This window comes from Oryctolagus cuniculus, chromosome 9 (assembly GCF_964237555.1).
Source record: "Oryctolagus cuniculus chromosome 9, mOryCun1.1, whole genome shotgun sequence".
NCBI classification, from domain to species: domain Eukaryota; kingdom Metazoa; phylum Chordata; class Mammalia; order Lagomorpha; family Leporidae; genus Oryctolagus; species Oryctolagus cuniculus.
In genome coordinates this window covers 65181215-65197143 of record NC_091440.1, presented here as the reverse complement: position 1 = coordinate 65197143, position 15929 = coordinate 65181215, and the positions used below count along the sequence as shown (strand labels likewise).

At 44.8% G+C, this 15929-nt stretch overlaps 1 protein-coding gene and 1 long non-coding RNA gene across 5 annotated transcripts in view; one reads left to right on the top strand and one right to left on the bottom strand.

Annotated features, from left to right (window-relative positions):
• Positions 1–10517, top strand: part of LCP1 (lymphocyte cytosolic protein 1) — a 100335-nt gene extending 89818 nt beyond the window's left edge. For all 4 annotated transcript variants that reach the window (XM_051850058.2, XM_051850060.2, XM_051850059.2 and 1 more), the window contains exons 16-18: positions 725–848; positions 5673–5797; positions 8766–10517. In XM_051850058.2, the coding sequence (XP_051706018.1) occupies positions 725–848; positions 5673–5797; positions 8766–8898 (382 nt within the window). In that variant the 3' untranslated portion in view covers positions 8899–10517. The remainder of the gene's footprint in view (positions 1–724; positions 849–5672; positions 5798–8765) is intronic.
• A 1391-nt stretch (positions 10518–11908) lies between these two features.
• LOC138843798 (uncharacterized) lies at positions 11909–14002 on the bottom strand. Its single transcript, XR_011378797.1, has 2 exons — positions 13241–14002; positions 11909–12165 (listed from the first exon to the last, which is right to left on the bottom strand). It is a non-coding gene; the product is annotated as an uncharacterized lncRNA (long non-coding RNA).
• Positions 14003–15929: the final 1927 nt, after the last annotated feature.

The window sequence follows — 15929 nt, the reverse complement described above, 5'->3', positions numbered from 1 at the left end:
GGGACTTTTCTAACACTGAGTAGTCAATGGTTGCAATCCTTTGCTTTTCGTTTCCTTTCTTCAATCTCTTCTGCTTTCTCTTCCTGTCTCAGCAATGACCATGCTTAGAAGCAGGTATTTGGCCGGCGCCGTGGCTCACTAGGCTAATCCTCCACCTGCGGCGCCGGCACACCAGGTTCTAGTCCCGGTCTGGGCGCCGGATTCTGTCCTGGTTGCCCCTCTTCCAGGCCAGCTCTCTGCTGTGGCCAGGGAGTGCAGTGGAGGATGGCCCAAGTCCTTGGGCCCTGCACCCCATGGGAGACCAGGATAAGTACCTGGCTCCTGCCAGCGCGGTGCGCCGGCCGCGGCGGCCATTGGAGGGTGAACCAACGGCAAAGGAAGACCTTTCTCTCTGTCTCTCTCTCTCTCTCACTATCCACTCTGCCTGTCAAAAAAAAAAAAAAAAAAAAAAGTCAAGAAGCAGGTATTCGCTTTGCATTTCTTTGTAACAACTATAAATTTACATTTTATTTTTTAAAAGAAATAATATCACTTTACATTCTTCTTTAAAAAGATTTATTTAGTTATTAAGTTTTCTTTTTTTCTTCCATTATAACAGCATCCAATATATCTATACTTGTATGACATGGCTTGAAGGAAAATAAAATTTCTACCCTTGGCTACTTTTTGTTACATGAAATTCTTTGGCAACTTTTCTCCAGAAGTCATTCTTGATTTTGCTCAGGTACACACTGAACATCCTTGAAGAAATTGGTGGTGGGCAGAAGGTCAACGATGACATTATTGTCAACTGGGTGAATGAAACGTTGAAGGAGGCGGAGAAAAGCTCGTCCATCTCTAGTTTCAAGGTAAACGCCTTAGTCTCTCGCTGGAGGCACCAGAGCTCTGTGCTCATCTTTATTGTCTTCTTTACGTGTGGACGTGACCTTCGAGGCCAGGCATATGGAGCTCCCCCCTCCATTTTGATTTTGTTTAAATGCCCCATTATTGTTTTGATGTTCATCAGCCATTTCACTGACAGATTTCTTGTTCTTGTCATTTTATAGACATCATTTTAGGCATTTGTTCTTTCAAACTAACTCAAAATGTAAATATTTTTTAAAAATGCATACCTTCATGTTTCAGATTTTAAAATTATAATGGTAAAATGCAGCATATTAAAACATCTCCCATGTGATTTTGTTTAAAAAAGCAATTGTGTACTTGTATCCAAATCCCATTTCTATTAATAACAGCATTATATTTTATTAAATTTCTTAACTCATGTTTCATACATTATCTGGCTTCTTCCTCAAGGGACCTGTGCACTTGATCCTTATTATACTAATGTCTGTGTTGTCATAACTACGTTTCTCTAGTTTAAAGGTCAGGATGTGAGTTGGAGGAGGTAACCCTTTGCAGGTGTGTTAACAGGGTTGCTGGGAGCAGTTTGACATGATATCAATTCTCTGTTTTAAAATCAAGGGAAAAAACCAGGAAGAGAGGTCTGAGTAGGCTGTACAAGGACTGTCCACCTGCTGTGAGCTTGTCACAGATGACAGCCACTTCTGCTCACCCCTGCCACTGGCCCACTGTTTGGTCTGCACAGTGGAGTTGAGGCTGGTGACTGAAGTGAGCAGAAGCCTCCTGTTATTGGGGAGGCAGCAGGACAGACAGGGACAGAGATAGACAAAAAACTCCCATCTGCTGGTTCACTCCCCAGATGTCCACAGTGGCTCAGGCTGAACCAGGCCAAATCCAGAATTCAACCCAGGTCCCCCACGTGGGTGGCAGGACCCCCACCACTGGAGCCGTCATCTGCTGCTTCCCAGGAAGCTGGGATTGGGAGCTGCAGCCAGAACTTGAACTCGGGCACTCCAGTATGGAACGTGGGTTTCTTCAATGCTAGGCCAAATGCCCATGCACAGTACCACTCTGGAGTCACCATTTTGGAAATCATCCTGGCCCACTCCTTATCTGCTTCGGCCAGTTGATGACCATTCTCAGCTCATCAGCACCTCTACAAGACTGTGGGCCAAGAGCAGGAAGGAAACAGAACTTGAATCTTTCCATTTACTTTCCTTGTGAGTTTTTTTTTTTAATTTTTTAATTTTGTTTTTCTTTTTATTCCTTTTGCTTACTTTATTTTTTTAAATTTTATTTAAGTTATACAAGTTTCGTGTATTTCATATATACAGATTTTGGAACATAGTGACACTTCCCTCTCTACCCTCCCTCCCTCCCATGCTCCAACCTTTCTTCCTCCTCCCTCTCCCATTCCCATTCTTAATTTTTTTTATTTGACAGGTAAAGTTATAGACAGAGAGAGAGACAGAGAGAAAGGTCTTCCTTCCGTTGGTTCACCACCCCCCAAATGGCCACTATGGCCAGCACTGCGCTGATCCGAAGCCAGGAGCCAGGTGCTTCTCCTGGTCTCACATGCGGGTGCAGGGCCCAAGCACCTGGGCCATCCTCCACTGCACTCCTGGGCCATAGCAGAGAGCTGGACCAGAAGAGGAGCAATCGGGACCAGAACCTGGTGCCCATATGGGATGCCGTTGCCGCAGGTGGAGGATTAACCAAGTGAGCCACGGCGCCGGCCCCTCTGTTCTTAATTTTTACAAAGATCTATTTTCAGCTTACTTAATAATCATATAGTTAGCCCTATGCTAAGTAAAAGAGTTCAACAAATAATACGAAGAGAAAAAAATTACTGTTCCTCAACAGAAGGGACAAGGGCTGTAACAACTGTCGAATCTCAAGATGTCCATTTCACTCCAGTAAATTACATTTCAGGTATTCTATTAGCTACCTCAGATCAGGGAAAACACTTGACATCTGTCTTTTGGGGGTTGGCTTATTTCACTAAGTATAATCGTTTCCAGCTGCCATTATCTTGTTGCGAAAGACAGAATTTCATTTTTTTTAAGAGCTGAGTAGTACTCCATTGTGTGTATATATCATAATTTCTTTATCCAGTCAACAGTTGATGGACATCTAGGTGATTCCATATTGTAGCTATTATGAATTGTGCTGCAGTGAACATGGTGTACAGATAACTCTTTCAGATACTGATTTCTTTTGGTTTGGGTAAATTCCCAGGAGTGGGATGGCTGGATCACATGGTAGGTCTATATTCAGATTTCTGAGGTATCTCCATACTGTCTTCCACAGTGCCTGCACCAGTTTACATTCCCATCAGCAGTGGACCAGGGCACCTTTTTCCCCAAATCCTCGCCAGCGTTTGTCATTTGTTGATTTCTGTATGAGAACCCCTTGTGAGTCTTCACCAACAAGTTCTGTGGCAATAGAAGCCTTGGCTAATGATGGAAACTCTGTTGTGAGGCTCTACTGATTTTAATTTTATGGTGGTCCTTTTATTACTGGAGAGTAAATAAAAATGGACCTGTTGTGCTTTTAAAACCTCCTACAGGAAGATAGATGCTAGGGAACTAGCTTCTTCAGGAGTCCTAAGTCCTGTTTCTTGCTTGGAATTTATTCTGATTTGGACCCTTGCACACGAGGCTGTTGGACTTCACTGTCTGCGATGGTGACTCATGGCTGCACCTGCAGGTCCCCAGACTGTGCCCTCTTTTGGAGCAGTGGGAGAGGAGCAGAGATGGTGCAGAGTTCTGTGCATTTGTTTTGTGGGAGCATTCGCAGCCTTGGTGTGAACATCAGAATGTTTTCACACACCCAAGAGCGAGCCCAGGATCTGAAGTCAGAATTTCAAGTTCAAATCCCAACTTTATTCTTAGCAGCAGAAACTCCTTCTACTCATCTGTACGTTAAGATTAGGTGTGCATGTGGTGTTCTCACCACGACAACGATAACTATGTGGGCAGTCATTGTGCTGCAGCCAGTTTAGCTGCCACTTGGGACATCCATTTCAGAGTGCCTGGGATCCAGCCTCAACTCCAGTTCAGCTTCCTACTAACGTATATCCTGGGAAGCAGCAGATGATGGTCCAAGTTCTTAGGAACTCCAGATGGAGTTCCTGCCCCTGACTTCAGTCTGGTCCAGCATCAGCTGGTGAACCAGCAGATAGAAGATTCTCTCCCTCTCCCTCTCCTTCTCCCTCTCTCCCTCTCTCCCTCTCTCCCTCTCTCCCTCTCTCCCTCTCTCCCTCTCTCCCTCCTTCTCCCTCTCTCTCTCTCTTCACTCCCCTTCTCCCTCTTTCTCCCCTTCTCCCTCTCCCTCCCTGCCTCTTTCTGTCAGTCTTCTGTTCAAATAAATGAATAAATAAAATATTATGAAAATGATAACTATGTAATTCCTTTGCTAATCAACTAAATTTAACCATTCTACCATGTACATAGACTTTAAAACATTATGTTATGCATGATAAACACTCATACATATGATTTAATATATCAATTTAAAATAAGTTAAGTTGAAAAACTTTGAGCCAAGAGTTAAAAAAAAAATAAAAATGTGATGCCTCCACTTAATCAAGTAAGAACTTAGGAGAGAGTGTTGACCACACTGTGAGGCATCCATATATGCATTACTGTTATTGCATGTGTCACACAATTGCTGTTACTGTCTCCTGGGCAAGAGCTCGTCTCTTTCCATGAGGTCTTCAAGAAGTGGGAATCCTTGGAAGCTCCTGTCCACCTGCACCCTCATCACTTTCCCTGCCACTCACCTCTGGGATGTCCCCTAAGAGAGACAGGGTTTCCCTAACATCTTCCCTCCTCTATTTTACTACTGAATTACTGGGACTTAAGTCAGTATTCTTAGGGCCGATGCTGTGGCATAGTGGGTAGAGCTGCTGCCTGCAGTAATGGCATCCCATATGGGAGCCAGTTTGAGTTCCAGCTGCTCCACTTCTATCCAGCTCTCTGCTATGGCCTGGGAAAGCAGTGGAAGATGGCCCAAGTACCTGGGCCCCTTCACCTGCGTGGGAGACCTGGAATGAGCTCCTGGCTCCTGCCTTTGGATCAGCATAGCTGGATAGTGAACCAGGGATTGGAAGATCTCTCTCTACCTCTGCCTCTCTGCCTTTCAAATAAATACATCTTTAAAAGAAAAAACAACTGGCCGGCGCCACAGCTCACTAGGCTAATCCTCCGCCTGCAGCGCCGGCACCCTGGGTTCTAGTCCCACTTGGGGCGTCAGTTCTGTCCCAGTTGCTCCTCTTCCAATCCAGCTCTCTGCTGTGACCCAGGAAGGCAGTGGAGGATGGCCCAAGTCCTGGGGCCCTGCACCCGCATAGGAAACCAGGAGAAGCACCTGGCTCCTGGCTTCAGATCGGTTCAGTGCCAGCTGTGGTGGCCATTTTGTGGGGTGAACCAACAGAAGGAAGACCTTTCTCTCTGTCTCTCTCTCTCTCACTGTCTAGCTCTGCCTGTCCAAAAAAAAAAAAAAAAAAAAACAAAAAAACAAAAAAAAACAAAAAACAAAAAAAAAAAACAAAAAACAGTAATCTAGTTCTGTTCTTATGCTTTCTTATGGTTGTGCTAACTTCTTCCTTTCATTGGTTGAGAATGACTCCCTGCCATGGGCAAGGAGTTTTCTGTAGATGCCCCTGCAGAAACTGTTTTTCATTTGAAAGCTGTATGGAACTTGGTAGCATTTGCTGACTGGGCTCTGTGCAGTCCATAAGGAAAAGAACTGAGCACTGCTTCCTTTGAGTTTTGGGAAGTAACTTTGGGATGTGCTGGTAATTCTTGCCCTTTCCCTCTGTGTAGGACCCAAAGATTAGCACAAGTCTCCCTGTTCTGGATCTCATCGATGCCATTCAGCCAGGTTCCATTAACTATGACCTTCTGAAGACAGAAAACCTGGATGATGAAGAGAAGCTCAACAATGCAAAGTAGGTACCTCAACCTGAGATTGGGGCTGGGGCCCAACTGGCAACCGGATACTTGCAAAGTCTAATGTCCATGCCTTTGTGAAAACATGTTCAACATTTGATGCTTTTTCTTCTCTAGGCTTATTGGAGTCTTATCATTACCTTAGATATGGCCCAATAGCAGTTTAGGGCTCCTAGTGTTGGAATGGAAACAAGACAAAGAACGAGAATATTCTTAGAACTGATGAGCGAGCGTATGGTTTGATAAAACCAATGGCTTAATCCTCATCCATGAGACTTCCAAAATAAAGTTTGTTCTTGGCAGGCCTCCTTCATGAATATCCGTAGCATGCTCAGGGGTGGGGTTCAACGCCAGGGTCTTCACCAGCCTGCGGGCCGCCGGCATCGCCTACACCACTCAGGCCACCTGCCAAACGATATTCTCCAAGAAGAGGGCCAGCAGATCACAGTCTCTGAGCCAGATCTGGCCTGTTGGCTGCTTTTGTAAATAAAGTTTTATTGGAACACTGTGCCTACAGGTGTATAGTGGGCGGTGTCTTCCCTGCAAAAGCAGAGTTGAGCAGTTGCAATGGAGCCTGCCAAGCCTAGGATGTTTCCCCTCTGGGCCTTCTCCGGGGTTGGCCAGGCCCTGCTCTGATCTCCCAGTGGCCATGTTGGTTTCCTGGGGCTGCCCTCACAACGCACCCCCCCATGCTGTGTGACTGGAAACAGCACAAGCTTAGCGGACAGAGGTGTAAAATCAAGAAGTTGGCAGGGCTGGTTCCTGCTGTGACGGCTGCCATCCTTGGCGTCCCTTGGCTGATAGATGCATGGCTCCATTTCACACGGGGCTCTCCCTGTACGTCTCTGACTTCATGTAGCCATCCTACCTCTCTCTGTATCCTTCCTCTTAGGACACTGGTCACACTGGATTAGGGCCCACCCTACTCCACATGACTTCATCTTAACTATGAGGCTCCATCTGTCCTCCAGTAAGCTCACAGCCTGAGGCAGTGGGCATTAGGAATTCTACCTGTGAATTGGAGAGGGACACAATTAACCCATAATACCACAGGGCTGCAGTTCACAAGTGCCTAGTGCCGAGCGCTGATCCCAACAGTGCCCCTCTCTCTGCTCCCAGTTTGGGAAAGCAGAGACCCTGTGCTCTGGTAGGCTGATGTTTAGCACAGTCTAATGGAGAGAAGACCAGTAATTGAACGGCAGCTGTAATAGACTGTGAGGGGTGGTGTGGGAGGAGGCGTTCAGGGTGCTGTGGAGGGGACAGGAGGGGGAAATGGAACTATAGAGTACTCGGCACCTGCCGTGAGCTGGATTCAAAGGGCAGGTAAGGAGGGAGTGCATGGGGACAGGAGAGAAGAAAAGCATTCCAGAAGGTGGAAGGACACATGAGAAAACCCAGAGATCTTTGAAACAAACAAACAAAAAAGCCTTGAGCGCAGATGTGATTGGGTCCTACAGGTGTTCAGTTGTGCAGCTGAGACTGAGTGCCTGACTTCAGAGCCCAGGCTTCCCAAGCACTCGCCACAAAGGCAAGATAGAAAATGACCTTGAAAAATGCTAAGAAGGGTTCAGCTATGGTGTCAAGATTGGAATTTTTTTAAGCTCCCTTCTGATTTTTAAACAATCTTCCCTCTATATTTGAAAATGGAAAAATTAGATTTCACTCATAATTAGTATAAAGGAAGTTATTGAGAGGAGAAAAAGGAGAAAGAATAGGAGCACTCCTGCCTGGTGCTCTTAATAATTTGATCAAAGCAGCAGCAGGGGCTGGTGCTGTGGTGCAGCGGTGCAGCTGGTTAAGCCATCCCTTGTAACACTGGCATCCCATCTCAGAGTGCCGGTACCAGTCTTGGCTGTGCTGCTTCTGATCCAGCTCCCTGCTAATGCACCCAGAAAAGGCAGCAGATGATGGCCCAAGTGCTTGGACCCCTGCCACCCACACGGGAGACTCAGAGGGAGTTTTGGATGTCTGATATCCGCCTGGACTAGCCCCAGCCATTGCAGCCATTTGGAGAGTGAACTAGTGGATGGAAGATATCTCTCTCTTTCTCTCCCTCTCGCCCTCTTTCCCTCTTTTCTCCCCACCCCCATCTCTCTGTTGCTCTGCATTTCAAATAAATAAATCTTTCTTAAAAGTTTATGAAACAAAGTAGTGGTAAAATATTTAGGAGCACAGAAGTGTACATAATGGGGCTTGGATGGAATGAGATTCTCTGTAGTAACCATTGCAAGCAGTCACTAGATAATGAATTAGGTGAGTAATAGAACAGCCAGGTAGCAGTGAGGGCTCATTTGAAAATAGATTACAATGAATAAAATAATCTTCTTATCCTGTAAATAGAGCAAAAATGTTCTGATGCAACTATGGGAATTTAATGTGAAAAAAATACAGGTTGTAAAACTCCAGCTATTCTAACACTATAGTACCATAAATAAACACATGCATAAGAGAACAAAAAGAAAGAAGAAAGGAATAAAAGAACTGATGCATAAGGTTGAGGTGTTATAGATGCATTAGTCATCTTTTCTCTCATAAAAATGTTTCTAAGGTTGAAGTGTCGTCTGCAGACTTTTCCCAGCACAACTCTTTGTTCAGTTCTGTGACTTTTCTCTGCCATGCTCTGTAGCCTAAACACACACTCCTGGTATGGGTTTCAAAAGTGGCAGGAGCTAGGGAGGTCTCTAAGGACAAATCATACAAAGGAACCTCAGAAAGTATGCAGAAGAGGGATTTGAATGTAAGCCTACCTTGGTGGCCCAGATTTGAAATCCATGCATAGTTTTTGTATAATATGCATTTCCACAGACTCTGAAACACCCTCCTGGGAACTTTGTTGAGCCAAGGTGTGTTTACGAAGGTGGAAGGGGCTGGTGACTGGCAGCAGTGAGTTCTGTCTTGACTGCAAGCGGAGGGACTGAAATTCTAATCCTGGGGATGTCCTCACTTGTCCTGTTTTCTGCCTCTTAGGTATGCCATCTCCATGGCCCGAAAAATTGGAGCAAGAGTGTATGCCCTCCCAGAAGACCTGGTGGAAGTGAACCCCAAAATGGTCATGACGGTGTTTGCCTGTCTCATGGGGAAAGGAATGAAAAGGGTGTAAGGCGCAGGGGGGCGAGGTGAGAGGCAGCACACCCAATCCCGTCACCCAGGCAGCACCGGGACCCGCCACTCCGGCATTGTCAGCTTGGTGACATACCAGATTCCAGAAAGCGCATCTTGGTTCAGCCAACATAATGCCTCTTTTGTATTTAACAAAAAGTACTTTCTTCTTTGCAGAAGACACAGTCTCCACAAACATTTTTTTTTTTTAATTCTTGATCTATTTACTTCTTTGAAAATCTAGAAGGAAAAAAGGAAGTTATTTTCCAGGCAGTCTTCCTGCTCTTGCTGTTAGTCAAGGATAGAAGCCTCAATATTATTAATTTGGATAGACTCAAGCCAGTTTAATGCAACTGCCTTTTCCTTTGTTCAAGACGAGAACCAGGAAGGGGGCTCAGCAAACCTGTCCTGATGCCTGCGAGTAGAGGCTGTTAGGCCATAGAAAGCCTCTCTTCCTAGCTCGCTGTGACTGTGCTGCACCCCCTCTGAGAACCATGCCTCCTCTGTGGCCTTCTCTTCCAGCCAAGCATGTCTCTGAATACTTGGAGCAAGTGACAGATCCGGCAGGCTGTTGGGTCCTAAGAATCTCTCACAGCCTGCAGAAGTAAGCCTCAGGACTGGAGTCTCACTGGTCATGAGGGTTCTTTTTATCTCAGCCAATAAGACAGCGATTTTTAACTCTAGAATCTAAACTCAAACCAGATCTAATATCTTGAATACTCTGCCCTCAAGTAGAGTCTCAACTCCTGGTGCAAGGTTGAAGCCAAGAAGGCTGTAATGGAGCATTGACCACTAGGGGGCAGCATGGGGCTATACGTAAGCATCAGTATTTTAGGGTGCTGCCTCTCCATGGTTTAGCCCCACGTGTTAGATCTAGTAATTGTGGTGTGGCTAAATATCTGGTGACATTTGAAAGCAATCTTGCTCAGCTTTCATTTTCTCTTAGAGCTCAGCATATCTGACTGCTGCCAGGCCTTATTATTAATGTTTACTTTGTTGTTACTGTAAAAGATTTTTTTTGCCACCCCTAACCCTCCAGGGGGCAATGTGTGCCAATAAATAGCTCCCCCACCCCACATGCACACGCATGCATGCACACACATGCACAGATACACACACGCCTAGCCAGATGTCAAAGGTAGAATGAATACATGCTGGATAAGAACTGGCTGAGTTCCCTTATAAAGAGACATTTAAATTATTCCAAAAGAAACCCGGAAGAACAGTATGGATGTGAGCAGCTCCAATAGATTAAGCAATTTCCATGCAAGCCAACACTAGACTCCTTTGTTTCCCAGAAAGGGCTCCTCAGGGAGGTATCTTCTAAGGGTGGGATGTAATGCAACTTGGCCACTCTTTTCCAAGCAGGTGGAAAGCATTGCACTGGCTCTTGTCCTTGGCAGTGGGCGCAGGGAGCTAAGATGTGGCTTCTCCCCACCCACAGCTGGTATTTCTGCTGCATCCTTATGCATGGTGGTTCGCTTTGACTTTAGTCTGAGCTTACTGTAGCCTCAGGTGATTATTCCCCCGTCTGCCTCCAGGAAGGAAGAATGTTACTGCCTTAATGGAAAATAAAGATGAAATAATGCTCAAGATCTTTCAAATAAAGTATTCCCTATACTGAGTGTCTCTGGATGTTTTCTTTGGAAAGTTCCGTCACCATGTACATCTCAATAGTTCGTGTAGCCAACCTGCATTGAGTGCCTTGGACAAAGAGAACTTCAGGAAGTTTGTGGACAATTGCTTATTATGGAAAAGGTGTGCAGGGCTTTCAAAAATGTTTTGCACTAAAATAAACTTATCTTTGAATCTCATTTTCTTTGAAGTCCCCGCATATGTGCTGGGTGCTGTGCACATTTTAGGGACACACTCATAAATGAGGCAGGCGTTATGCACGGTTGATGGGGAAGGCAGGTGTTGAATTACAATGAGAGATGTGATAAGTCACAAAGAAGGGCAGGGTGAAATGCGAGTTTATGACTGCAGATTGGCAGTCTGAGGAGAAATGTTTTAGCTGAACATTGAAGAATAAGCTACAGCTGGTTAGGCAAAGAGGGGAATGAAATTGAAGTCAAGAAACAACCTCTTAAAAACACATTGAGCCTGGTCATAAGCAAGGTATACTTGGGCATGGGTGCAGAACGACCTCTGGAGTAAAGTGAGAAGGAATCCCTGGGGTTGGCAGTACCTGTGGGGGCTTTACTCGGCACTGGGCATTGGGGCAGGTCTGCAACCAGCTCCCCACGAAACAGAGAAGCGGGCCTGCCATGCGTCTGGCCTGGTCACACCTGCATTGCAGAGGAGCCTCTTTTGCTCAGCAGCTGGGAAGCTGGGCTTGTGTGCCACGTCCCCTGGAGCTGCTCCCTGGAGGGGCTCTTTCCTGGCCTGGCCATCGCTGCAGCTCCCATACTTCAGAAGTGGCCGCCTTGCCTGCAGAGCAACAGGCTGCTGTTAAGTGTTGTTTCTAGCTATGAGACGGGACTGGTTGGTTGTTCTCACGAATAGAAAGACTGAACAAGCGCAGGATAGAATAAGGACTGCAAGGAAGAAAAACTTAGACTGCATTAGAAAGGAAACATAGCCTAAGCATGATGGCTTTTCTAAATTTAAAATGCTATTGTTAGATTTTCAGGTGTCAACCCAAGTGTGGCATAAGACATTAAAATCATACCAAAGGATCTCCGGCAGGAGGGAGGCTGCCTTCCCACCCCTGTGCCTGGTGATGTGCTCCAAAACGGGCTCATAACTACTCCCTGCAGCCAACTGAATTTTGGGTGCTTATTGTTGAACCTTCATTATTGAAATTGGCCACAGTGGAAGTAGTAATCTCACAGAAATTGCCACATTGTACAAATAGAGTTCTTTCATCCCAAAAGAGCTAGGTACCAACCCACAAATACCTTTGTCCCTTAACTCCAGTTCCCTGCCTGATCATTAGCCACTCTTACCAATGTCTTTTGTATCTTTCTAGAAATATTTATCTTTTATTAAAAATATTAGCATATCCCACATTCCCTTTTTTTAAGATTTTATTTATTTATTTAAGAGGTAGAGTTACAGACAATGAGAGGGAGAGACAGAAAGGTGTTCCATCGCTGGTTCACCCCATAAATGGCCCCAACAGCCAGAGCTGGCCTGATCTGATGCCTAGCGCCTGGAGCTTCTTCAGGGTTTCCCACGTGGGTACAGGATCCCAAGCACTTAAGCCATCTTCTACTGCTTTCCCAGGCCATACCAGAGAGCTGGAGCAGAAGAGGAGCAGCCGGAACTAGAATAGATGCCCAATATGGGATGCTGGCGCTGCAGGTGTAGGATTAACCTACTACGTCACAGCGCCAGCCCCCTACACAGCATTGTGCATCTCACGTTTTTCAAGTAACACTATATGCTGTAGATTGTTCCACATTCCACATTGGTATATATAAATCTGTCTCAATCTTTTTAACAGGTGCATAGAATTATAATATCTGAGGGTACTTCAAAAAGTTCCTGGAAATGGAATTAAAGTTTATTTTGCCGTAAAAAAAATTTGAATTCCATGCCTAGCATTTTTTGTAATATACATTTTCCATTAATTTTTTGAACTATTCCCGTATGCATGGATTTCAAAATTGTTCTGCACCAAAATAAATTTCTTTAAAATCCATTTTTGCATGAACTCTTTGAAGTACCTCTGTATAGTTGCGCCAGATTGTTTAGCCAGTGGTCTGAAAATGGATATTTGGGTTGCTTCAGTCTTCTGACACAGCAGATAACGCCACAGTGACTATTGCACCCACTTTCTGAACACAGAATGTTCATTTCAATTCCACATATACCTATCAGGCTTCCAGTCCAGCAAACATGTGGCACTCTGGATCCTCTAAAGTTTCCTCAAATTGTTTTACAAAGAACCCCAAGCCAGGGTAGTGTTCAGTGGATCCTTGCTTCTCTGTTTTAAGTCTAAAGCAGCCTGTTAATCTGGTAAGATGCTAATGTGCATGCATCTATGCACACGCAAACCACAATAAAAAGCAGAACGTGATGCGGCGCTGTAATAAACTTGTAAATGAAGCATTATGGGAGCTCAAGGGGAAAATTAACGCTGAATGATCAGCGGAAGTCTGCAGAAGAGCTCGGCTCCGACAAATAAGCAGCAGGCAGGCACGGTGCCTTACATATGTTGAGATTTCCCTAGGGAGCCAGGCACGGCTCTCAGTTTTTAATATGAGTGCAATCTCTTTTTTAAAAGTTGATTTGTATGTACACAGACACATATTTCCTGACTGATTTGTATTAGTCATAAACAAATGTTTCCTGAGCAGAGAGAAGGAAATGTAAGAAAAGTTGTGAAACGGACTTACCTGGAAGTTTTTCTACGGGAATGGATTCCTGTCTGTCTGGAAATTCTGAGTTTCGAGTCTGTGTGATGCAATGCGCTAGATTGGATGGTCGTTTGAAGTCTCAGCCAACCTGGCGATTTTATGCACTGACATACACAGACGTGCGTGCGCCACCCCAGCGTGTCCGTGGAAGCACACGTATGGTCTCCACTGCAAATACTGGTTAAACTCTTGGCCTTCCTTATACCAGCCCATCTCAGCCTGCTGCCTAATGCAGGAGAGATGTTTGTGTGGAGACGTTCTCCAGCCACACTGCCATACAGTCACCGTCCCTGTTGCACTGACCTTTGTCCGTCCCAGTGCACCCAGAGGCTTGGAGTAAATGGCACTGGATGCCAGCAGGGCTGTCTTGGTGAACGTGACATTGTTTTGCTCAGCCTGTCCCTGTCACCTCACCATCCAGAAAGCACAGCTGAAGCTCAGAACAAGCAAGCAGCGTTGGTGGGTCCTCTTGTGAAATCCAGTGATTTTGACAATTTCCTAATAAAATTCCCAGAATTAAATTCTCAGCTGCCAAACATGGCTCTTTACTCAGTCCTTTCTCCCTCTTTCCAAAAGATAGAGTTCAGCAAGTGAGTCTGTGAATGGGTGGCAAAAACAGTTGTGTAAATGATGTCTTGCGGTTAAAGTCTACATAAAATCAATAATCATCCTCTATCAGGCACAAAAGCAGATCATTTCACCAATATCCACCGCCTCACCACGAGTCAGCATGGTAGCAGTGATTTTCTTTTTATTTTTTTTCAACTTTTATTTAATAAATATAAATTTCAAAAATACAACTTTTGGAATATAGCGTCTTTTCCCCCCCATGACCTCCCTCCCACCTGCAACCATCCCATCTCCTACTCCCTCTCCCATCCCATTCTTCATCAAGATTCACTTTCAATTATCTTTATATACAGAAGATCTACTTAGTATTTACTAAGTAAAGATTTCAACAGTTTGCACCCGCACAGGCACACAAAGTATAAAGTACTGTTTGAGTACTAGTTTTACCGTTAACTTGCATAGTACAACACATTAAGGACAGAGATCCTACATGGGGAGTAAGTGCAAGGTGACTCCTGTTGTTGATTTAACAGTTGACATTCTTATTTATGACGTCAGTAATCACCTGAGGCTCTTGTCATGAGCTGCCAAGGCTATGGAAGCCTTTTGAGTTCACAAACTCCAGCCTTATTTAGACAAGGCCATAGTCAAAGTGGAAGTTCTCTCCTCCCTTCAGAGAAAGGTACCTCCTTCTTTGATGGCCCGTTCTTTCCTCTGGAATCTCACTCACAGAGATCTTTCATTTAGGTCGTTATTTTGCCACAGTGTCTTGGGTTTCCATGCCTGAGAAACTCTCATGGGCTTTTTAGCCAGATCCGAATGCCTTAAGGGCTGATTCTGAGGCCAGAGTGCTGTTTAGGACATCTGCCATTCTATGAGTCTGCTGTGTATCCCACTTCCCATATTGGATCGTTCTCTCCTTTTTAATTCTATCAGTTATTATTAGCAGACACTGATCTTGTTTATGATTAATTATGAACTTAAATCGATCACTTTGACTAGTAAGATGGCATTGGTACATGCCACCTTGATGGGATTTGGAATCCCATGGCATGTTTCTAGCTCTAACATTAGGGGTAAGTTCGAGTGAGTGTGGGTAGCAGTGATTTTCATGTTATCTGCCATGTCAAAATTGGTGGGGGGCTCCATTTCAACCAGTATTTGCTTAAAGGAGAGGTATCATATGCCAATTTGGGGAGGGAAACCTTTAGAGAATTAGAATGCAAGCAAATATTTAATTCAAATGCTATATGGAAACACATGAGATTTTGACAATTTAGCAGGTATTTCTGGACTCTGCAGTACCATAGGCCCATCATTTATGAACCCCAACTATTCAAATCTACTTGCTGTATGTGTGATGCTTGGCCCAGAGGCACGTGGTAGAAACTCTCAGCAGCACCCCTGACCCACTTCATCTAAATCAGTAGGTCTGATTTAATAAGATCCTCAGCGGATTCCTGCAGAGGTTTAAATGCTTGTCCTCCAGAACTTGTGTGTCAGAAACTTAATCTCCAAGGTGATATGTTAATGGGATTCGGAGGTAAGACTTTGGGGAGGTGACCGGTCATGAGGGTTCTGCTGTCGTGAGCAAACTCATCATCCATTCACAGATTATAGGTTAATGGATAAGTGAAGGGGTAACTTTGTTATAAGCACAAGCTCTCTCTAGCAATTGTGATACTTTGAAACCAGAGAGAGTCCCCACCAACAAGAAGACCGTCACCAGCTATACAGCCCCTCTGCCTTCAGAATTATAAAAAACAAATGTCCGTATACCTAGTCTATGGAAAACAGACTAGGACAATTTGTATGCACATTAAAGTTTGAGAAGCAATGTCCTAAAAGGACAGAGTTCTCATTAAAAGATCTAGAGTTAATAGAAGACTAAATTAACCAAATTAAATTAATTACACTGTCCCAGATAAACTGGACTGAGAGATTTTCTATCACCAGTACTGGTTTGAGGTAGCTGGGTTCCCTGCACTTGGGTGTATCCCCTACTGCCCCCTTTATCATCTCTCCCCTCCTTCCCCATCTTGGTTCCTTCTGCACCCAGTTTGAAGAGCTGCATCCTCTGGTCCTCATGGGTACATTT